The 25,138-nt window shown below is 34.7% G+C and overlaps 2 protein-coding genes across 4 annotated transcripts; one reads left to right on the forward strand and one right to left on the reverse strand.

Annotated features, from left to right (window-relative positions):
• The first annotated feature begins 683 nt into the window (after positions 1–683).
• LOC131067712 (wall-associated receptor kinase 2) lies at positions 684–4,145 on the forward strand. The gene is made up of 3 exons (XM_058002833.2): positions 684–1,814; positions 1,919–2,104; positions 2,201–4,145. The coding sequence occupies exons 1-3, from the start codon at positions 929–931 to the stop codon at positions 3,415–3,417; spliced, it is 2,289 nt and encodes a 762-aa protein (XP_057858816.1). The 5' UTR covers positions 684–928; the 3' UTR covers positions 3,418–4,145.
• A 3,444-nt stretch (positions 4,146–7,589) lies between these two features.
• On the reverse strand, positions 7,590–16,859 carry LOC131067701 (uncharacterized). Of its 3 annotated transcripts, XM_059221273.1 has the most exons (8): positions 16,715–16,859; positions 16,054–16,613; positions 15,068–15,958; positions 9,709–9,798; positions 9,385–9,621; positions 8,286–8,888; positions 8,039–8,164; positions 7,590–7,949 (listed from the first exon to the last, which is right to left on the reverse strand). In XM_059221273.1, exons 3-6 carry the CDS (start codon positions 15,359–15,361, stop codon positions 8,697–8,699), a joined length of 813 nt encoding a protein of 270 aa, XP_059077256.1. In that variant the 5' UTR covers positions 15,362–15,958; positions 16,054–16,613; positions 16,715–16,859; the 3' UTR covers positions 7,590–7,949; positions 8,039–8,164; positions 8,286–8,696. The 3 variants fall into 3 exon arrangements, 2 of the variants coding, with proteins under 2 accessions (XP_059077256.1, XP_059077257.1); XR_009372548.1 differs by lacking the exons at positions 15,068–15,958; positions 16,054–16,613; positions 16,715–16,859 and adding exons at positions 9,882–9,995; positions 14,874–15,033; XM_059221274.1 differs by lacking the exons at positions 15,068–15,958; positions 16,054–16,613; positions 16,715–16,859 and adding an exon at positions 9,882–10,001.
• Positions 16,860–25,138: the final 8,279 nt, after the last annotated feature.

Consider the following 25,138-nt stretch of genomic DNA (forward strand, 5'->3'; position numbering starts at 1 on the left):
TTGATTTTGCACCTACTCTTTTGACCTAGCCATTATTCATAATAAATGTTTTCTCCCCACCACGTCACTCAAAATTCCATATAATGAATGAGTTTATAATTGATCTGCACTCCTTGATGAGTCCAACTCCACAAGCTCAAATGATAATGTTGTATTAGTTTGGCTTCTTTAATATAAATTGTTTCTAGTTCTATATCTGCTCTACTTAATTACAACCACTCCATTAATTGTTTCAGCTGATCTTGTCATCACATTATCCTCCAGTCAACACCATTAATACAAACATTTAATAGATGTACTCAAAGGAGATCTCACAAAAAGATTTGAATTGATTTTGCACCTACTCTTTTGACCTAGCCATTATTCATAATAAATATTTTCTCCCCACCACGTCACTCAAAATTCCATATAATGAATGAGTTTATAATTGATCTGCACTCCTTGATGAGTCCAACTCCACAAGCTCAAATGATAATGTTGTATTAGTTTGGCTTCTTTAATATAAATTGTTTCTAGTTCTATATCTGCTCTCCTTCAGTTCAAAAAACTACTTTGCTATCAAGAATTTATGTTTTCAAAATCGAGAAGCATTTGCAAAAATTGACTTTGATATAAAATTATTATGAAAATATTATAATTCGCTATATAAAGATAAAAATATTAATATCTATTTATAATCCAATAAGAATATCGATTTCTAATTAATAAAAATACTTTAATTATGATTTTCTTTACATTATGTTTTTCCTTTCACGGTTTTCGAAAGATTCATTTTCAATCATACATAATTATTCTCGGAAAAAGTCATCTGAAGAATAATCTGCACCATAGCAAGTATTTCGCAAAGTCTGCTATGAAGTCCGTTTAGAATAGAGTCGTTTTGAAGAATAGTTAATGTCTTTTTGTTGATGGGAGGATTCAAACAAAAATGTTGATGCAAACGCAGATGCATCGTGGAGTTTTGGTTCGCTTTGTAATTTGTTTCTGTTTGGTGAGCTTTACTGCTGCAAAATGTGATCCTGAAATGTGTGGGTCAATGAAGATAAGTTACCCTTTCTGGATTAACAATGATGCTTGTGGATACCCTGGTTTTCAGATCACTTGCGAGGACAAAGATATTGGTATACCCTGGTTGGCTCCCTTCCTTTATGGAACCGGTGTTGGAAATGCTAATCCCTATGACACTATTCTGGAGATCGATTATACGGGTTACCTTGTCATAAACTCTTTTAAGATCTATGCCACATCGTGTAAAGCAAATAGCAGTGGAGCAAGCTACTATGATCTACCTTCAGATGGACCTTTCACTATTTCAAACTCCAGTAGGTTCCTTGTTGTCGGCTGCAATGCATTCGGTACCTACAGTTTTGGGGGTTTGGGAAAGGTGGGCTGCGTAGCAAAATGTGACTCTCAAAATGATCGACCATACTGCCGCTACGGTTGTTGCGAAATTAACCTTCCAAATAATCGGCAGTCGATAAATTTCACTGGCGGAGGTCTGTTTCCTTTGCTCGATTCTGCTACCAACAAATCTTATAACGCGTGTGGTTTCTCCACCATATTCGACCCCTCCACCTTCAAGATTCTCGGCAACAAATCCAATCGATTTTTTGGGAAAGGAAGGCACGGTTCTTATGGTCTACGCCTTAACTGGGGGATCGGCCTTGAGAATTGTTCCATGGCTAAAGAAACTGCCAATTATTCTTGCTCTTCCAAAGCTGAATGCATTGACTCCCCTTCCGGAAAAGGATACGTATGCAGATGTCTTCCTGGATATGAAGGAAATGGTTACTTCAACGGCACAGATTGTACAGGTATAACCTCCGTGTATTTCCTAATTATAACTGCAATTAATATGTATCATATGTTGTTTCTCAAATTTCAAGGCTTTTAATCATAGTGATGATGACTGTTTCAGACATAAATGAGTGCACTGATAAGAAGCCGAATATGTGCGTTGGAGCAGAGGGAGGAGGAATATGCCTGAATTCAGTAGGTTCTTACAGCTGTTCGTGTGCAAAGGGCTATGTAGGAGATGGCTTTCGAAATGGGACAAGATGCATGTACACAAGTTCAAATCGTGCCGTGTTTCCTGCCATCATAGGTAATGGAATATTATTTGTTTGCCTTCAAGATATTCGAAAATAGGTATAATCTAACTATAATTTTATTTTAACGTGTGGTCTGGTAAAATACACAGGATCTGTCTCTTCGTTTGTGGTTGTCTGCTTAGCAGCATCTATTGTGGTTTGGTGGCTTAAAAAACGCCACTTGAAACTTGTGGAGGCCAAGTATTTTCAGCAGTTGCAACAACAAATCGCTTCCAGAGTGGGCAGAGAAAACTTGAGAATGTTTTCTGCCAAAGAATTGGCAAGAGCTTCTAATAATTATTCAAATGAAATGGTGTTGGGAAGTGGCGGCTTCGGAACTGTGTTTAAAGGCATTCTATGGGATGGTACTCTCGTGGCCATTAAAAAATCCAAGCAAGCTTTGAATCTAGAGGATGACCATGAGTTTCTTAACGAAGTTTCAATTCTCTCCCAAATAAATCACAGAAACATAGTGAAATTGTTAGGCTGCTGCATCCATACTAAATTTCCATTGTTGGTATCTGAATTCGTTCCAAATGGAACTCTGTTTGAACATTTACACTCGGAGGAGAGTTCTTTGCCATGGACTTCACGTGTGCAGATTGCAATCCAGACAGCAGAGGCTTTGGCATATCTACATTCTGGAGCATCTCAACCCATTTTCCACCGGGATGTAAAATCATCTAACATTCTTCTGAATGAGAGGCTCTCTCCCAAACTTGCAGACTTCGGGATTTCTCGTCTCATCTGCGCTTCCAATAAGACACATCTCACCACTAATATAATGGGCACAAGAGGTTACTTAGATCCTGAGTACTTTCAAACATATCAACTCACTGAGAAAAGCGATGTATACAGTTTTGGTGTAGTTCTGGTTGAGCTTTTAACATCTCTGGAACCCATCTCCATAGAAAGAGTCAGTGACGAGTGGAATTTATCTAATCTTTTCCTATCCAGATTTAATAACAACCGCCTCACAGAAATCTTGGACAGCAAAGTATTGGAGGAGAAAAACCTCCAGCAGATGAAAGATATGGGAAGGTTAGCAAGAGAATGCCTTCATTTGGAAAGGAGGAAAAGGCCATTGATGAAAGAGGTTGTCGAGGAACTTTTCTGGATAAGAGGTGGGACAAGAAAAACAAAATTCCATGACAATGTGAACTGTGACACTGCTATATTTGAGCAGACAACAATTTCCAGAAAAGCACCACAAACTTCATATGAATTCAGGAGTTACACTTTTCCATCTGCAGTTGGGAGTCCGTCGGAGGAACCATTCACTGCACTGATTGAGATGTCGACCCTGCCTCAACAGGTTGACATCTAAGCGGAGCATTTCTAGTCTATGTTTAATGCAAACTGACTCCTGAGAATTAGGAAGTTGTACTCCAAACTTATTCCTCAGAAATAGGAGGTATTACAATTTTATTTTCTCTGTTTAGAAATAGCTTTAACTGGCTCAGGAACGTGGATACTAAAAATAGATAGAGTCCTATTAGAACTAAGTCTCTTGGTTAGCAAAGAGAGGGCTATTAAGCTGAAGATTGGTAACGAGTAAAGGGGAATAGAGAGGAGAATTATTTTTCCAGTCTTTGTACATATTATCAGAGTTAAATGAAAACGTATCATCTGTATTCCGTATAAGGGTTCTTATCTATGCTTTGGTTTTGTTTGCTGATAACCTTATCTCTCTGCCTTTACACATTGGATGATCTTCCTTTCCGATTGCATGTATTTTTGGAAGGTATGTAATGATTCAGATTATGGATTGAGAAGATGACCCTTTGCATCAATGTTGAAATATGCGATTCCTTCCAAAATACTGCACATCTTGTTTAGTAACTTTTATTAGTTACTGAGTTTTCAAATGTAATATATCAGCCAAATCTCTTAAAAGTTTTTAAGATCTGTATATACTGAGGAATCATGTAATGTATTTATATGATCTTACAATCAAGCGATGCCTTCAAGATCCTCGGCAATAAATCAAACGTTCTCCGCCTTAACTGGGGTATCGGCCTTCACAATTGTTCTTGCTCCAGTAACGCATAATGCATAGAATCCCCTTCAGGAAAAGGACACGTATGTAGATGCCTTCCTCGATATGAAGGAAATGGTTACTTGAATGGCACAGATTGTACAGGTATTTCGCGTCTTTCTTTATTATAGTTATCAATAGTATCATGCGTTTTCTTCTATAACCATGTTGTTTTGTCAAATCTCACGGCTTTTTAATATAGTGATGGTGACCGTTCAGACATAGACGAGTACAGTCACTACTACATAGAGGGGTGTTTTAAGACAATATTTAAGCCAATTTTTGAGGAAATTGTCAAAACTTGAGACAAAAAAAATGTTTAGTATTGTCTTAAATATCGTCTTTAATCGAGTGTCTTAAATTATCGTCTTTAAAAATTGTCTCTATAAAGACAATTTAAAACAAAAGTGTTTTTGTCTTTGTAGAGACAATTCACTTAAGTTGGGATTTAAAGACATATTGTCTCTAGAGACAATAGTTGGGCTTAAAATCATATTGTCTCTCGAGAGACGATATGTCTTTAGATCTCAACTATTGTCTCTCTAGAGACAATATTAAAAAAGGTATTAAAAAAATAAACAATAGAATTGTCAAAAGTTTATGACAGTCCAAAGAGCTCAAAAAATGAAAAACCAGTGAATAATGACAAGTGACAAGACAGAGCAGCCATGAACTTAAAACATCCATTTGTAGTCTCTGAATATCTCATAGCAACCTTAAGTTGTGTGATAGTCCTAATGGTGATAAACATAGCATGAAGGATTACCATGAGCCAAGAAGATAGAAATAGATAGAAATAGAGAGCCAGAACTGTTAAGGTACAAAGCCCATCATGAATCATAACAAAGGCATAACTAGTCATTAAAAATACTATTGCATACACAGTCAAAAAAACCTAATAGAAAATATGAATATCACAGAATAGTAGAATCACATTCAACAAACATGACAAAATCTTAACAATATATTTAAAAATATCTTTCAAACAAAAGTATTAATATTCTTATTACTTAAAAAGAGAAATTACAGTCTTTAGACAGCAAATTTTTAATAGCAAATTTCTCAAGAAGAAATACTACGAAATAAGATCAACCATTCTCAATTCTGTAAAGTGAAAAACAAGGCAACTTACCATGGCTACAGTCCCCGCAGTAAATAAGCATCTACAAGCCAACCAAAGCACACCAACCTTCAAAATAAAGGACTGCTGCATTGTTGTCCATGCTGTTTTTGAATAAACAGCTCTCGGTTTCAACCTCATTTCTAAGTTTTATTTTAATTTATAATAGAAACTGCTGCAAGGAAACCGATCTTCTCAAAACCCCTCATTTTGCTACCATTTTCATAATCACATCATATGCAACAGCTCTTGTGACAAGATCCATAACCTGAATCACTGACCACAAGACGCATTCACATTGGTAACAATCTAACATATCCATGTTTCCAAAAGGCAACATCTGTAGCTTGAAGTATACAATGGAGTTCATCATTACACTGTTTTGGGAAAAAAGTCTCAGCTCCTTGCCATTCTAGGCCAAATTTTCTCTACCATGTACCAAGCATCCCTCGCTAAAATGACTCACATTTGCCAAACTATTGGTCACACGTTCAGTTCTCTGCAGGTCCAGTAACAGGTGCACATATGGGGTCTCAATTGGCTGGGCATCTCAAATTACAAAAATGGCCCAATCCTACATATGCTTAAACCCACAACCTAATCCTACCTGAAGTCACTAAATCAATTGTAGTCAGTGCAGCATTTAAGTCATATAATCATTTGTACCCATAGCTGCATTGTGAATTGAATGCGGGAAATCTTATAAAACCCAGTTTAAGCAGGCCTACATTGAATTTTTTGCTCAACAATATAGTTCAACCCTGCTGCACCACAACAAATCATATAATAATAGTTACTCACAGATTTGACAGTCACAGAATTGATAATTGTTCTGTTTTTATCATAGATTAATCTCTGTTATCACCGCTTATGTACAGAAAGTTATAATTTATCAATGTGTGTCCTTGCCTTCTGAGTGTGTGGTATCATTAGTGGTTATGTCAATATGCATTATGAACTTCAAACCGATTGAACACTGTATATTGATCGTGTTGCATTTTTTTTTATATCATGTGAAAGTCTTCTCTCCACAAAAGCTTCTTTGATTGTGCTAATATAAGGAAAATGAAATGCCCTTTTTAATTTTTTTTTGAATTTGTTGCAACTCTTCTTTGTGGAAATTATTTACTTAGTCGCATATAAAAAAAAACCATACATTTATGGTTGCCTATAATACTGATTGGTTGTAGAAACTTAGGACAGTCCCAATATGAAAGGCCAGTCCTGAAGCAAAAGACAATGCATAAAAATGTAACATTCATGAAGGGCTTAAGAAAGATACATGTCAAACTTCTACACACAATGACAGTTTGTGACGGAAACATGAGAGATGACAGTGTTTCCTAGGCAATGAACCTCCAACGATTTCATGCAAACATAAGAGAATAACAAATCTATGACATATATGACATGATGATAGGCTAATAAAGACATGGTTCTGATAAAGAACAGTCTTCATAAAGGAAAAGGCAGTGGAACAAGATAGAAATAATGGGAAATAACAGTAATATCATTCACTATCAAATAGTCCAAAACACAAGAAAAGACTAAAATAGTGAATAGGACATCTTCAAATACAGTCATTAAAGATGAAGAGCATAGATAGCAGGACTCTGACAGTTATGAGTAACAAACAGATCGACATATTTCAATTATTGTCCAAGCCATTGTGTAAGAACACAAATCTTAAACTAGAAGAATATAACTTAGAGAAAATGATTCAGTATTGAAAGTATGAATTTTTTAACATTCTGAACATTTTTTCATTTTCAGATCAATATTTTAGATCACATTCTATGATTTAATACAATGAAATCATTCCATGCTTCAAAATCATAAATTGGAAGATGAAAGAAGCGAAAGATATTTTAACAATAGAGCATCCTAAGATATACAAGCTGATTGTAGTGAAGGATGAAACACTTCATGTGGGTGCACAGTAGCCGATACTCATCCAAACAAGAGATGAATTATCTACTATTGTCTTCATCAAACCATGGCTAATTAGGTAGCACTTTGACCTAAATTGTATCATATGATTATCTTAACTCATGCATCAACTGATAATCTGAAATTCAGTCATTGATGTCATGGAGTTTTCCAGAGGTATAAGTTATAACTGTGTGATTTTGGGAATAAGAACAAAGCACTATCAACTTCTAAAAATAATGAAAGATAACTCAAAGGCCAATTTTCACAAGCAAAGAAGCGATAATTTTTTGAGACAAAAAATTAATTTTTGTAGAGAATATGGAATGCAGCAACAGACTTACTTTCCTGATCAAAATTGATAATTATTTAAGAAACAGTCAACACCACATGTTCTTAAGGCAGAGCTTGAGAGTAAATAAATTCATAAGTATTAATTAAACAAATATGATGATATATAAATTAGGTTTACAATAGAAATGAAAATTGAACAATGATAGGAAGCAAATATGTCCTTTGTTCATTTGTTTCTATCCATCCTCTTGCTTTGTGTCCTCTTTTTACGAGGCACTTTTCTGATTGTGGGTGTGGATAGTTCATCACATTGAACACCCTCCTCAATATGGTTGTCTCCCACTTGTTGAAATTCAAGGATGGTTTCCTGCCGAGTTTCAGGAATGACAATCGAATCATTGTGTGCAACAAACAATTCATCATGATCCTCTAGCTCCTCTTCATGCTCACTACCTGATGAGTTTGATTGTTGGGCTTCCTATACACAAAACAATTTAACTTATTTAAATAACCTAATACCTCTAGTTAAATTATTGCATAAGTCATATGATATTATAAAGAACTTACCTTAGATTCATGACCATTCACTAAAATCTCCCCTCGATCTACCAAATGTTGTCATAGGCCTTGGGAACCATGTAATAAGGCATATTTTAGGTCGTCCTTTGAAGCTTCCTTTTGAAATTGGTGAACCTACATATACAGACATAACCAAATTTATAAGGTATGATTAATCATAAGATACAATTAACTGAGAAGTTTGACATGGCTTTTTTTGAAATAGAAAATATAGTAGATGAAAATATTCACTTACCAAACCACCACGAATGCTATTGTACCCACCAGATCCTAATTTATGGGATCCAATACTTGACACCCTAGCTTGGGTTGCTTTTGTTGTATCTCGAAGGCGTCTTTTAGATCCTCCTTGTGTAGATGGCCTATAGTTTGGATCATTGTGGGATTTCCTCTTAAATTTGGCATCTTTCATAAGTTCATCCCATGTCACTTGGTCTGTAATCCAAGTTGGATGTGGATATCTCAAGTCTTTTGTCAGCTTCGACCTTAAATTGTCTCGTTTAGAGTGCATGTATTTCTGTGCAATATCAAGAATGATATCCTTATTAAAACCAGGATTTCCAAATGCTGTTATGACGTCTTTAAAGAATTCCTCTTTCTGAGAATTGGATTGCTTCCTCCAATCCATTTGAATTGTATTTCCAAATCATTGTTCTGCACGATGAAAAATAAAGTGAAAGAATTTTAACCCCACTTCATCCTTCAAGACATTTCCTTCTGAGGTGAGCAAGATTGTAACTTCTTGCGTTCCTTTTGTAGTCACTGAGGATATTGTTGTAGTCTTAGGGGTTGAGGTAGATTCTCCTATAGGTGCATCAATCACTTTGTCATTTATTTCCTGTATTTACAGTGACATTGTGAAATTGTCAAAAACCCAACCAAAATATGAAACTATTTCTAAGCAGCCAGTAGTATGAAGATGATCCAAGACAGTCTTGGATACATCACTGTTCAAGTTGCAACAGTCAACAAGAATGAAGGTAAGACAATAAAGAGAAAGATTGTTTGACAATATCCATAGTTCTGATTTTGTTTGTTTTGATTGGGATTGGAGCGCAAACATTCATAGTTCTGATTATGTTTGTTCCATCTTTGTGATTGATACCTACGAAGAAGTATCTAGAGGATATTAATGCACATGTAATAGAGACAATTCATCTTAAGTTGTAGTGACCAAAGTATCTACAGTCCTACAAATGAAGAGGACAACCATTGAGTAAAGGCTAATGACCAATCATAATAAAGTTCTAATCATAGTGTTTAAAGAAAATAAAACACAATTAAAAATCATTGATCATAAAATTATGAAAATGAAAATCTATAATTAATTTTACCTGTTCATCTGAGGTAGGCCCTGCACTCTCCAACAATTCCCTTTCCCATAACTGAATTTGTACAATTATTTCTTGTCTGAGTGGAAAATTTTCTGGAGTATCTGGCAGGAGCCTTAGTATTCTTGATTGTGAATCTATGAGACTCCTCAAGGAAACTTGTCTGGTTGTCGGTGGGAGAATTCTAACTGAACCCACATCAGGAACATTAGTGTTTGTTGGAGTAATCCTTGAAATATCCTATGAGGCACAAATATAAATATTAGGATGGTATAATAGGTGACAATAATGTAATCAAACCCACACAAACATATGATTGAATCTTACCTCTAGCATAACATTAGATGAATTGGAGGGCACAACTGGATCCTTCATGCCAACAAGATTCATGCTCGATGGAGTTACTTTTGAGATGGCCTGCATTCCACAAACACAAATTAGCATAATATAATAAGGAACATACGATAATTTAGCATATAAAAGACAAATTTCAAGCTTACCTCATGCACCATCATAGTAATTTATTGCCCTTGTCCATTTTTTAACATATCAATCGAAGCATTTAAGGTCGGAGGATCCCCCATACCAGAATTGGTAGCATCCATGGCCACATTCTTAAAAAAACACAAAATAACATAAAAATAAGAAAATATTGATTAGAGAACATATTGCGTATAACACCCATGGCCACTAGCAAAAGTTTTGTATACTCTAAAAAATTTAAAAATATAGAAAAAAACAATCATAATTACAGTCATAATCCATGGCAGAATGCTATGAGATCATATATGTAGATTTTGGGTGCTCTTCTATCCTTATCCATATTAAACGATCATAGAAAAACATAAATAGACCATATAAACAAAAGATATATGTAAAATATGGTCTACCAAGAAGGATTCTACCTTAAAGCCTTGAAAATCATAAACCGCCCAATGGTTTGTTCAAGGAACTTCTAAAGAGAACAAAGAACAATGGTAATTACCTTCAAAAGATCCATGTCAAACATTGTCACCCTACAAGCATTCTGAATTGAAATTTTGAAAAACAAACACACCTAACCAATGCTTTGAAATGTAAAAGCTAAGGTCTTAGATTTAAAATGTATAGCTCCCCTGTTTACAAAGCAATATACACATTATGGAGGCATAAGTGCAGGACAAAGCTACAGTAGTCACAACCTTTGAATAATAAAAGTTAATGTGCATGGTAGTCATAGCTAGATATGAAAGAGGCAGAAATAATACAGCCTTATGAAGCATTAAAAAAAATCTTGTAAGAAAAGGCACCATCCCTCCTCCTGAACAAATGAATGGTAACAAAAGAAAGCAAACTTTCAGAGTAGGGATAAGTGGAAAATAGTGATGTTGCAGCCATAAGGAAATATGACAGTCATAAAACCATAGTGGTTCCTATTAATAGCAATGTCAATTTAATGCTGAAAATTTTTCAATATTAAAGTACAAGTAATTGTGACTTTTTGATCATGAATACTTGATAATTGAATTAAATGTAATCCTTAGACTAAAAATTAAAAAACCATGTGATATTACATCAATGTATCAATAAAAGATGATTTAATGTACAATTATAAGTCTAACATTTTTGGGGTCACTTTGAACACCTCAACAAAAAGCATGACTTTTTCAACACGCCGTGTTGTAGTTGGTTATCACGTCAGTCTAACACACTGAAGGTCTCCAGTTCAAGTTTGGGTGGCGGCATCTTGTATATTTTAATCTCTACAACATTAATTATCATTTTAGCAGACCATAATCATGACTTTTTCAACTTGTCTCTCAAAAAATCAGAGGCCTTATTTTCCAAGGTGCCACGTATTTAAAGTAGCACGTGCAAAATCTGCAGAGATGAAAAACAAGTCAAATCCAATCACTTACAAACATCACAATCTACTCACACGTATGCCTCATTTTCATTTGTTTTTCAGTTAAACAAATCCGTGTTTATCTTTCATTGATATGTTTCTCACATTGGATTGTTTTTTATTCTCTTCTTGGGGTGAATTGATTCGTCATTTTTAATTTCTGACCTTGCTTGACATCGAGGTAGGAAATGGTGGAATTTTGTTGGATCTAACAATTCAGTAAAAAATGAGCGAAATTTTAAAATCAAGAACATCTACAAAATGGTTGATGGGAAATTCAGTTTGGTATAATTCGTAGTAGTGGCTCATATTTAATTAGTAAAGAATTTATCTAATAAATTACCATAAAAATTAAGAGTGTTACTCCTCTACTTCCAAGAACCTTGAACTAATAAATAATAAAAAATTTCTGAGGAGAAGGAAATATAAGAATGGCTGACAGTCCTGTAGTGGCTTGTCACTCTATGGAACACTGTTCAAAATTGTAGGAGGCCAAAATAATGAACAAACTGGTAATGTCTTAAATTTACTGTTTTAATATACTTGGTGGATATTTCGAGCAATGGATGAAACATTACATTTGTTGCTGCACCATGATATGTAATTGGAGTAAATCTTCAGTGTGTAGACAACATAAACCTTCTTTTCATTGTACTCTCTTCGTAGTCCAAATGTTTATTATTGTGATAAGTTCATGTTGTTGGATTTCCTTATATGCTCACTATTGGATGTACATGTTTGAGCAATGTTACTTATATAGGATCCAGATTTTTTTTTTGGAGTCATCAGATTTGCACAATTTTGTTTGGACTTTGTAATGTTCTCCTTTATATTCTAAACTCATTGCTTTAATACCCATTGTTTATTTTATTTTTTTAATTGATTATATATTTTTAATAAAAGCTAAGCTCAAATTGAGAATGATTTATCATAGAAAGCAAAGACCATCACATGACCCAAAAAAGATAATAAAGGTCACCAATAGAAAGTGTTTTAATTACAAAAAGACTTTAGATACTCAGAGATCAAACTAAGAACCATATAAGTCATAGTGTAGCAATCAAAGACATAGAGATCAGACTGGTGTTGTTGCATCATTATCAGGTTTGGAAAGTGCTAAAAGCATGAGTTGACATTGATTTACAGTTACAATAAGCATGTGTACAACCCCGAAGACACTCAGAACACCACATGCATCAAGGACTCACAGTGAAAAAGACAAAGGGGAGAGCATTATCACAGTCAATAAAAGATGCATACGAATTCACAAAAAACTCAAAAGAGTATTCAGTAATGACATGACAATATTTGCATCAGACGAGCGGTGCTATCATGTTAGAGGAACACCATGAGACAGCTAAGAGACTTCATAGATAGAGATTGAAATAAAAGAAGAGATCAGTTAAATCATCAAAGAAGATTTTCACTGCCAACCATATTGAAAATACACAAAAGAAATAGTGGACACCATGTCAATAACAAGCCATTAGTCTTAGTTCTTTTGATAGTCAAAGGGTCACAGGCTACAGTCATCTCCAAAGCATTAATAGAAAAGAAAAATACAAAGGAAATCACAGTCCTAAAGTCATAGAGACAGTCACATGCATTTTTCACAAAGAATTAGAAAGGTTTTTGTCCTTGAGATCTATGATTTCAATCCAATAAGCACAATAATTTCTCTAAAAGCAGTGATCATAGGAACAATGAATATAATCAAGCATAGAAACTTTACAACAAAAAGAATATTCATTGTATTGATGAATATCATGCCAAAAGTGTAGCTACAGTATCCCTGTCGCAGTGCATATATCCAAAACCCCTTAAAGTGATCATGGTGATCAAATAATGTCATCCTTAGATGAAATTTCATCATTTGATGGCATAAATACCCCATCATTAATGGGCCCTAAATCTACAAATAAATTAATACTAGTGTTTTCATGGTCTTCATCACTTTCAACCATAGGCAAAGGAAAATCAATAAATTCATCATCTTCATGGACTTGATGCTCATGTGGTTGCTCATGTCCTTCGAACACTTCAATAAACTCATCATGATCTTCATCCTGGTCATACGCATCATTGACAATAAAATTTTCATCATCTCCATCTACGCTATTTTCATCATCAGGGAGGAATTCTGCATCTTCTTCATTGTCTTCAACATATGTTACTCTTCGTCCTCTTGGATCATAATCAATAACAAATGACCAACGAGGTGGTTCTAAATTTGGAATGAGAAATATTTGGTCACATTGGTTTGGAAACACATAAGGTTCAGAAGTGGCTTCAAACCTAGATGTATTGATTATATGGAATCCATTGTTGTGCATAAAGATAGTTTTTTCTTCACCCACTTTGATAAGCTTGTACCATTCAACATGAAAAATAACTTTCTTGAAAGACATAAAATCAAGCTCTATAATATCCTCCAGCACTCCATAATAGCGAAGTGTGCTTGTGATTGGTTGTCTATCATTGCATGTGAACGGCATTCTACCTCAAATGATGTTGAAACTCCACAATCATAAGTTTGTCTCTTTTCATCAACCTTTTTGATGCGAAAGTGATGACCAAAATTCCACATTCCTTTGTAATATGTTACCTAATTTCATATAAATATTAGATAATTAGATTTGAGAATACAAAAGTTAAAAGATAATTTATTAAATATCTCCAATATGTTACTATATATGTATCACCTCCCCATTTATAGATCCTTTCACGAAATCCAGTTGTTGTGTCACTCTATTTCTCCCTTTTGTTGCCTCGTGTTCAATATTAGTCTTTAGCCAATTCCATGAGCATCTCTCTGGCCATTTTTTTTTATGGCTTGCAGGCAATCCTCGAACAGTGTTTTGACCATGTATATTATATATATTGGCCCATGCCTTTTCATCCTCTACTTTCTTTTGTTCAGTGTACTTCTCCATCCTTCTCCATCCATTCCAACATAAAGTCAGAATTGTATGTAACATACAAATATAATGCTTCCCACTCCTTATAGCATATATGAAGAAAATAGAATTGTTCAATGAATTAATAATTATTTAAAAGCATGTATTATAAAATTTAAGATAAAAACAACTACTTCCAACATTTTTGTATACCTTTTATCCCCTTTGAAGTCCCTTGACCCTCTAATTTTTCTCCTTCAAATGATTGAGGTTGGTTATAATTCCATAATCACAGAGCTTCGAGATGCAATTGAGGTAAGTACTCACTCAAATGAACCATTGATTGGAAAACCATGTGCCCCTCAACCATGGACCCTTCTGGACAAGCCTTTTGCCTAACAAATTGTTTTAAAACCTTCATATATCTCTCCACAAGCCACATTGTTCGAATATGAATAGGACCATACTGTTCAATCTCTTCTACTAGGTGTAAAAGGTAGTACTCTTGAGAATTAAAAAAGCTTGGAGGGAAGCACATTTGAATATCACACATCAAAAGTGAAACATTCATTTTCCAATACTTCAAGTCATCCGGATGTATCTCTTTAGATGAGACCCACCTACAAGTATTAACATGTATTACAATAAAGAGTTATGATTACTTCAAGACTATAAGTCATGGAAGAGTACGAATGATTGATTCAAAATACCTCAAATATTTGGATAGTTTGTAAATAGTTAACCTAACATCACGATCAAAAGTGCTTGGTATTGCTGCAGGCAACACATACTGCATGACCATTATCAAATAACAATGTTAAAAATATACATGAATTGATATTATCACTAGGATATATAAATTTATAATTATGTTTCCAACAAATCAAATGTACTACAAAATTACCTTTATCCAATTGTGCCAATCATGTGTTTTTAGGCCCGAGAACTCTGATCCATCTCTTGTGAATAAGTTTTTTAATGTTGCACCAAAGCCAAAAGGAAATCTTATGCTTTTCATTGTATCAATGATGTTTTCTTTCTCCTTTGATGTAAAATTCCGCGGAGCATGATTATATGAGTTGTTTTCATGCAACCACATGTTCGGCATGACATTGGCAACTTGGAGATCCTTTCGTAACTTTATTTGTGCTTCAAGGTTGGTTCCATTTAGATGTTTCCACAAGCACTCTTGCCACATTTTTCCCGATGTGCATAGTATCAAATAGTTGAGCTATTGGCAAGTTCTCATAATAGTCTAATTTGTAGAAAATAGAGAGTCTTTTCATTCCTCGTGGAAAGTCTGCCACTTCTTTTCTATCATACAATGCTTTCCATCTAGCAGGGTTCATCCTTCTTGGCTTCCTCATTTCCACTTCCTTTCCATTGAAGTTATTTTTCTCACGCACTCGATAGCGATGATTTTGTGGTAAGAATTGTCTATACTCATCATATACAGTTTTATTGAGATCCTTTGACTGCCTATACAACATTTTTGCCCACATGATGGACAACCATGTTTCCCCTTTGTTTGTAGCCCTGCAATAAGAATGGAAACCACATTTACTAAATGTTACAATGGACACAATAATTACAAATGTAATTTACAATATATTGCCACAACAAATAGAGAGCCTCGGGGCATCATGAATTGTCCAGATAAGCATAGCATGAAAGAGGACGTTTCTATCATTGACAGGTCTTGATACATCAAGCATATTTACACCATCCCATAATTCACGAAGCTCATCAATGAGGGGCTCCATGTACACATCCATATCCTTTCCCTGATACTTTCCTAAGTAAACAAAAAGTTTTTTATCAGGGTTTTAACTGAATTAAAATATTTTAATATAATCTTCAAGAAATCACTGCATTCATATATTCTAGTACCTGGTATGATAAGAGTTAACATTGCATGCTCCTTTTTCATTGCCATCCAAGGGGGAAGATTGTTGTTAATAATTACAACTGGCCAAACAGAATATGTTGTTCTAAGATCTCGAAAAGGATTTACACCATCCATTGCCAGAGAAATTCTTGCATTCCTTGGCTCATTTCTTAAATGTGGCCATTTTTCCTAAATCTCTTTCCAATGTTTGCTATCCATGGCCATACGCATGACACCATCTTGGATCCTCCCATGTGCATGATAATCCATATATTTTGCCAACTCTTTGCATTTGAACATCCTCTCGAACCTTGGCTTTAGTGGAATGTATCGTAGTACTTTATAAGGAACCTTCTTGGATACTTGATCTTGACGATATCTACCTATGTGACACACTGGGCATTGCAGCAAATTTGCATTCCTTCCATAGTACAATATATGGTCATTTGGACGTGCATCATATGTATTGTACTCCATTCCAATATCTTTCATTACTGAAGATACTTCTCTATGTGAATGGGGCAGCTTATTGTGCTTTGGAAGTATTTTGTTTGCCAAAAGCCTACATGACGCAACATATGATTTTTATAAGATAAGTATACACATTATTAAAAAAAAATTAAGATATCGGGAGCATTAATTTATACGAATATCGAATGCTACCTTAATATATCAGTAAGGCATGTATTTGTCAATCCATGTGTAACCTTCAAATTCAACAACAACATAAGTGTTGCCAATATAGAAGTATCTGCATTTGAAAAAAGAGGCATCCTAGCCAATTGAGATAGGGGGGAATCAATAACTTCTTCAAAAGATGTGTAGAAGTCTTTGATGAATTCATCAACACCAACCTCATTTATCTGTGAAGTGGCTTCATCCATAAATGTGTCTTGTTCTTCATCTTCAGAGTGGCTATCATCGGTGACATCCGTTGGTTCTTCAGGAATATTGTGAACTGGAAGCGGCTTTTTATCAAAAAACCAATTGAAATGATCAATAATAATGTATTGAATAATGCGAACCTTTATTTATTATAAGAATAATAATTTGTTAATTATAGTGTACCTCTTCTATATAAACCCCATAGTTCAATCTATGGATACCAACAAGTCGCCGCTTCTTTAGTTTCCTATTTTGGCACCTATTGCAAGTGCAATATATCATTTCGTTTAAGTATTCATTTGTCCCTGGAGCAGGTCTTGCTGCTCACTCATCTGAATATTCAGATGATGATGATGTGTTATTTCCCTGAATGCACCATGTACTATCAACAATAAGAGTATGACTTATAACTCGAGTATTACTTTTTTTTGAAGAGAACATGACTCTTAGGTGCAAGATATGTTATAGCTTAAGAAATTTGAAACTTCGAAAACATGGCTTTAAGGTGAGATACACAAAACTGGAAATAAGCTCTCTTAGGCTTGGGTAGTGAGACTCTAAAGTAGACCTCATCGTATCTATGCTTATATTATTAAACATAAATAATAGCATGTCAATAGTCAAAAGCCAATACTCCTGAAATCAGGTAAGGAACAATCTACATTAACAGTATCAGGGCACACTTGGAGCAAGAGGACAAGTATCCTATGTTCTCTAGATGAAATCTGATCTAAAAAAGAATGTCTACCAAGTATCATGTGAAACATGAAAAACCATATATATATACAACTGCACAGACACATTTATGAAGTTGTTAAGATCCTATCACCAAAGCCTTTTGTTATCTATACAATGTAAAGAAGGATGCTTTCTCTTGAACAACATTCGAGATAGAATAATGAAGGCATGATACAAACTATCATATCAAACTATAATAAGAATGTATTCCTATCGCCTATCTAAGAAGGCTCAAAGCTTGTTGAACCCATTACTATCTCTACTTATAAATTATTCAGTGACAAGATCGTTATTGAATAAGAAATTTACTCTTCCTTCTAAAGATCTTTGCATGTTAAAATAAGGTGTTATAATAGGTAGCTTGAGCCCAACACATAAGGATGTAGATTTAGGTAATAATAAATGACTTGATAACTAGGAAAATATTCCCTTTTTTGAAAATTATATACCCGATTTCATATCTCATGGTTTATTTAATGATTAGTACCATAAGTTATTTAATTTCATTGCAGCAAAAACTAAATTGTTATGTACAAGCATGAATCAAAAAATAAAATTGAAGAGGACTAACACCATGAAAACCAACAAGCTTAACAATGTCACATTGTAAATGTATTTTAGAATGCAAGTTTTATGTTAATCCATGTAAGTGATTTTTTTGATAAACAAAAACCAGAAATATAATAATTATTGGAACTCAAATACATTGTGCCATACCTGAGAGGTCAGCAATTCAAAACTAGCCCAAGAAACACAGTAGTGGGCTAAAACTAAAATGAATACTCACATGTCCCTAGAAACTATAAACTACTCTCCTAGACCAAGGTAATGACAGATACATCTAACTACATAACCAAACCTGTAGAACAGAGCAGTGAAGAGAAAATCTACAGGTGACAGTTAAAAAGAAGTTTCTATTAAATTCTATGATAAGTAGACAACAAGATATGGTTGTAAGATCTGAAAGGTAATATATCATTGACAGACCTCTGATAAAGATATGAAACCAGCAGTCATTCTTTTGGAGGATTAACCAGAGTCATATTACCACATGTTTAAGAATGAATGCAAGCTGGTCATAAGACTTGTCAATAACCCAGACAATCATCATGAAGATGTACCTGTCTCATCAAAGTTCCAAACTCCTCAAACCCTAGAAGGAAATCAAAACTTAGTATTTTCTTTTAAGATGAAGTTATTCTATGCCTAACTTCAACACCCATCAAACCTAGATGACAGACAGAACTTGTCAACAATCTATGGATGTAGATGGCAGTGATCAGTTCTTTATAAATAAACAGTGAAAAAAGCACTTTTAATAGATAGCAAAGTCTCTTTAAATCACGCCTGACAGTGCATGAAAATATAAGAGGACTTGGACTAAACATTGAAGGTAACTACAGAGGATACAAGAATATCAAGGTGATAGATCTGTTATATGCCATTATTTGTATGAAGGATATTCCAAGTCTCTTCAACCATGTAAAATCATAAACTGTGTACAAGCCAGTGATCATAAAGGCCTAAAAAAACTAAATGGAACATTCATCATGCAAGGACTATCAACAAAGATTGCTTGCTAACAAACTTCTTTTTCTATAGTACCAAGCAAAGGATTGTTCATAAAAACAAGTGAATAGTTCACGAGTAACAGTTCAGATGACAGTTAACAGGTGATTAGTAAGCTGGGATAATCTATAGACACATGAAACCTGAAAGTTTAGACTCCATGTTTGATGACAAAAGGACAATCTCAGTGAGCAGGCTTATTAACCATGGCAATACCCGAAGAGTCTAAGGACTATCCAGACAGTGTAAGGACTCATAAAGACAATCTACAGGTAACAATAATAAAGGCAAAACTGGTGATTCAGACTTGGGTGAAAAGTGCTCCCTGCATCGTCCTCCATTAGGCTGTTAGATGCAGCAGTTGGTATACGATTCAAGTCTGTATGACAGTGAGTTAAGGATTCAATAGCATTGTTGGTGGGTATGGACTGTCCATGAAATAACCAGAGATCGCAGTTTAAAGCCACCCATTCTCCGTGGCAGACCGGCCGGCTCACGACCCTCGCACTCGGCGAGTCAGGCAAGTCACGCCCCCTGACCTGTCCGATCCCGGGTCAGGGTCACCGTGACCCGACAGGGGTCACCCGTCCTGCTGACTCACATGACTCGTCGCGAGTCACAGAACTCTGAGGTAGATTGAATTATAATTGTGACGTTTTTTACATTGTTAGAAATTATTAGCATTATTGCATCTAAATGTACGTTACTCATTTGTTAGCACGAAATGATGCGTTTCTTTAAAAAAGTGCAAAATTTTCTGGTACTATCAGGGTTTGCCTATGGGAGGTCAAGGATTCAATTTCTAGCTGATCTGGAGAAGTTGGTGCATAAAAATGGCTTAAGGGAGAATTGGATACAAATCCATTCCAAACATACAAACAAGTAGCTCAATGCTAGAGCAGCTCAGTAGCCTACTGGGAGTGATTGGTAAAAGAATTGGACAGATTCTATAACAACGTGTACAATTCAATAAATACTTTCAATGAAGGAAGAACAGGTTTCCAAATAGAGTTAGACGATGGGGTTGCTACAGAATGTTCAAGATGGTACAGGAAATTTCAATGTAGGCTTTGCTATAGAATGTTCAAGAGTTAAGACATTTTGATGGAACTTTTTTCCTGGGTTCCAAACTCTATGGGGTGAATCTCTGTTGTAATCATTTGTGTGATTGCTAACTCTCATTTCCTAGCAGTTTCTCAGGTTAATATTGCTTAGAGAACTCTAGTCATTTATGTTCTACATTTAGATCATTGTTGATAAACTATTGTATGGAATCTCCATCATAGTTTACACTTTTGGGTCTCAGAGCAGTAAAGTTGTCAAAGTTTTCAGAATAACAAAAAAATCACAGAAATGAGTTAATGACAGTTATCACAAGGCCCTTAAGTCGTCAAAACAAAACTAAGAGCAAGATCTCTGTAACAGTGTGCATGGTATAAGCAACATAGTCTCATCTCAAAAGATACAATCTTTCCAACATAAAAATGATATGAAGTATTATTCTATGTACTACCTAATTAATCCTAGGTTAGTATTTCATTTCATTAAAATGATGCTGCAAGTAAAAAAAAACAACATAAATACCTGGTCAGCCATTTCATATAAACACAAGAAAAATAGCCTAGTAGAATTGTTGAGGTAGAATAACATAAAACACATGGATTTAAATTTAATTAGAGAATGAGTAGCAAAATATAGAGAAAATACAGAGAACACCTATTATATCTTTGACAAACAGTCTAAGTAATGAATATACGACACATAAGTAAACCAATTCCTTTACCCAAGCACACACATCAACACGATTTACAAAGACCACAGATAGAATTAAGCTAAATTCAAATACACAATTTAACACCAGTAATCAACTACGTGTAAATTATTCCAAAATAAAACATTTAGTTATCAGAGAATATGATATATATTTTCTTACACATTAGGGGTAGCTACAAAGTTAGCATTTTAAAAGATCTGATGTCATACTCCATAGACAAACACATTTTGGTAATTATATATACATGCCAAATGAGCTTTGAGAATGCATAGGTGTACCGTTAACCCTTTGTGCAGCATATGTTGCCGGTGTTGCTAGTAACTCTATTGGGGAAATTTGTATATTTGTTCGTGGTGTTGAAATAAATGAGCAAAATCCTCGAACAGAATTATATATTTGTTTGTGGTATTGTTTTTGCCTAGACAACTTGTATATTTATTCTATATGCATGAAATTTCAACGATTACTGAAAAGAATACATAAAGGGTTGTATCTTAGCCACCTTTGTAAGAACCCCTCTAAATTTTCACCAAAATCATGCATTCGTCCTCTTACACATTTTGTCAAACATTGTGCATGCTTCCCAAGGTCAGAAGGTTTTCTTTTGCAAATTTGGTAAGTACAGGTTGTGAATGTTTCATTACATAATAATGATGCCAAATTTACAAAAAAATGGAACATGTTAAGCACTCTTTGACTTGATGCAATATGTGTTTGTGTTGCTCTTATGACAAAGAGTCTCCTCTAAAGCACAAGAAAGGGGATGATGAAAAAGGAGAAGCCAGAGTCCACATTAATGACACTGAAGACCATGCTGCTGAAGTTGAAGATCCAACATCGAGTTTGCAGATATTGATCCCCCATTAGGATGGGGGACCCTTGATCACTACAGTGAAATTATAAATGCATAAGCAGTCTTTGACCTGATTTAATATGTGCTTTTGTTGCTCTAATCAGATTCAGATACATTTAGATATACTACATGAGACTTTACTCTCTATCTATATTTTAAAGTCAATGTTTTAGTAAGATACAGTCATGTAAGCATGCTATGTAACAACAAGAACAATTTTTTGTAAATATGCTATTTAACAGCAAGAACAGTGTTTTGGTAAGATACAGCCATGTAATCATGCTATGCAATGGCAAGAACAATATTTTGGTAAGATACAGTCATGTAATGCAGGGTAGTCTAATACTCCTATAGGGGATATGAGCCCATGTGGTCCTTATATAGGCAGGTCTGTTAATTTTATTGAGATGATCTAAAGCTTGATATTTGTTATACTTAAGCAGTTATTCTACTATCAAAGGACATACATTCATTAATGAAAGACAAGGTGAAATTCTGAGAATAAATTCTGCAATTGTAATTTTGAAAACGAAGTTATTAAACAGTCCAAATCTAACATTGTTTATTGTCATGAAAGGCCATACACTATAGTAATTTCAATTTCACAGATTCAAATAACAGAGCAAAGATACCCAATGCATTAGGAACATAACAAAGGAGATTTACAGGCTCAAAAAGAGAAATTTATTACCTATTTGCAGCGTAGACCTAGATTTCTCAGCTTGAACAGTTTGCAGCTCTCCTAGAATGTTGAATCGATGTAGTGCATGAGACAGGTTGAAGAAGATACATAGGGCATTGAAAACTTCCCACCATACAATGAAAACTCTTCCCGCTGTTAATAGCTGCATCCCGATGATGTTGCCACCGCTGTCACTAGTTTCCAATGAATGGAGTTGTTGCTACCGAATGGAGAAGGAGACGGTGAGTTGAGCTGTTGTTGCTACCAGATGGAGCAGAAGACCGTGAGTTGGGTGCAGACTTATAACATCAAATCCAATATATTACCAATTAAATCCTAGGTTAGCATTTCATTTCATTAAAATGATACTACAAGTACCAAAAACAATGATATAAATACCTGGTCTGTCATTTTGTATAGACACCAAGAAAATAGCCTAGTAGAAATCTACAAAGAAAAGTGTGTGGATGCTAGTTAGGATCATAACATAAATAGCCATTAAAATATATGAAAACACGTAGCCCAAAAAAACCATAAAATTATTCTAAAATATAGCTTGAGAAATTTTAAAAAAATGAAGATTTGATTAAAACTTACATAGAAATTGATTATGAATTGTTAACGTAGAATAACCTGAATAACCTGAAATACATGTATGTTAACACAACTATTACTTGAGCAGGTTAGTCATATCTCCTCAAGCTCCACTTTGTTGTTCGTGAAAGAAAAAGGTCATTATATATGCATAGAATTTATTAGTTTGAATAAAAGACTCTTACTTTGTTTGTTTTTATTAAAGAAAGAGCTAGGGTTCCACATACAATGATAAAGAGATTTTTGACAATAAAAGACACATGTATATGAGTAAAAACCTTCATCAAAGACCATTCAAAGGGCAATGCACAGTCATATATCATCATGAGGTATATGCAATGTATTGCCTCAAGGATCATGAGTGAGACAGTTTCGGTCCATTAACCTTTTCACAGCCCCCCCCAAAAAAGAGATATTCACAGTCCAAATAAGGAGAAAATATCAAGCAACCAGATCTCTTTGGTTTGAATAGGTCTAAGAAAGAGACAACACATTTCAAAGCAAATAAAGTCCTAGGGCAACAAACACAGTCCAAGGGAGACTGTAACAGTCAGTGATTGATAGCAGAGTTAGCATTTGCCATCATGCCAAGCATTGACAGTGAAAGGAGCAAGACCCAACCTTAGCATGAGCCTTCTGAGCAGTACTCATGAACAAAGATACACTCCTATGCTTCAGACTAGAAGGACAGTCACAGAACCATTAAAGAAGGGAGCAATGTCAGTTTCAAAGACAATCTTTAGGTTACTAATGTGACAATGGATTGTGATAGTCATGGATAATCAAATGAAATTACAGCCCAGCATCATATGGAATTTTACAAAGCGCATTCAACAAGACTAAACGGATAGTCAAAAACAGTAAAAGACAGTGATTGAATAAATGATCTATATACAAAAGCCTGGTTAAAGACGAACTGTTTCTTATGATACAAAATGCAGCTACCATAACTTTGGGGCTTTTTATTGCATTTTTATCCAGCTGGCACATGGCTTTTGTGTTGATTTCTCTTCTGGTTCTGATAATGTTCCAATCATGGGGCAACTCAATATGGTAAAGAAATTCAGTGCCAAATCCAAAGTACTTTTGACCATAGCTGTTGATCATTCTTTTCTTTATGTAAGGGTCCATAACCAGAAAAATAGTATGCATGGCTTTTTTATGGCATGCTAATTATATACACAGGGGAAAGTAAGACCTGGGTTGAGATTTGGGGCTCTAAGCCACCAGGGTTTAAGTGACACCTTCTCAACCAATCAATCCATTTCAACTATCTAAAATAATACCAATATTAATAGGCTTGCTCTTGACTGTTGTAGATGGCACAGGCTAAACCTATGCATGTGGCAATAGATGCATTGAGAAACATTCACACCATAGCTTCATTTTGTGTTGAGGATCATGTTCTTCAAATGCATGCTCAACAATGCAAAGAACCAATGAGTTGTGCAACTCAACCAGCAATGATTGATGGTATTGGCTTTGGTGTTATAAATTTTGTCCTCTTTGCTACTTATGGTTTTAGCTTCTGGGCGGGAGCTCAACTGGTTATCCATAAATTGACAAACCATACACAAATATTCAGAGAACTATAATTCTTTCTACTCAAAACATGTTGAGAAATATTTTAAGGTTTTATTAGTTAGTATTTCTATAAAACAATTAGCAGGATGTACCAGTACCCGTATCTGAACCCAAGAATTTTTATTTTTTTTTGCCATGCCCATTAATCCATACCTGTACTCGAATTGGTAACACAACTTGAAATTGGTAAAATCTGAAGGGGCTGATGTGATATAAATCTGCCAATGTATCTGATGTAATCAGTTTTCTGAAAATGAATAAATTATGTCATTGTTTCTGTTATAAACATGTGTTCTCTGGTTCCACTTTAAACTCTGATTGGAGTAGTGGTTGATGGTTGTTCCATTGAACCAATGACCATACTATTATAAATGGAAAATAAAAATATTTCCTATTGTGAACTTTCAT

The sequence above is a fragment of the Cryptomeria japonica genome, chromosome 5 (genome assembly GCF_030272615.1).
Source record: "Cryptomeria japonica chromosome 5, Sugi_1.0, whole genome shotgun sequence".
Classification (NCBI taxonomy): Eukaryota; Viridiplantae; Streptophyta; class Pinopsida; order Cupressales; family Cupressaceae; genus Cryptomeria; species Cryptomeria japonica.

Bases quoted from the DNA above. Each gene is read 5' to 3' on its own strand.
- LOC131067712 (XM_058002833.2), top strand. From the start codon at position 929: ATGTTGATGCAAACGCAGATGCATCGTGGAGTTTTGGTTCGCTTTGTA. The intron at 1,815-1,918 runs GTATAACCTCCG...TGACTGTTTCAG, and splicing joins CAACGGCACAGATTGTACAG to ACATAAATGAGTGCACTGAT. The intron at 2,105-2,200 runs GTAATGGAATAT...TAAAATACACAG, and splicing joins CGTGTTTCCTGCCATCATAG to GATCTGTCTCTTCGTTTGTG.
- LOC131067701 (XM_059221273.1), bottom strand. From the start codon at position 15,361: ATGTGGCAAGAGTGCTTGTGGAAACATCTAAATGGAACCAACCTTGAA. The intron at 9,799-15,067 runs GTAATTTTGTAG...TGTGGAATGCAG, and splicing joins ATTGGCACAATTGGATAAAG to GCCATCTCAAAAGTAACTCC. The intron at 8,889-9,384 runs GTAAAATTAATT...CTGTAAATACAG, and splicing joins GGCCTACCTCAGATGAACAG to GAAATAAATGACAAAGTGAT.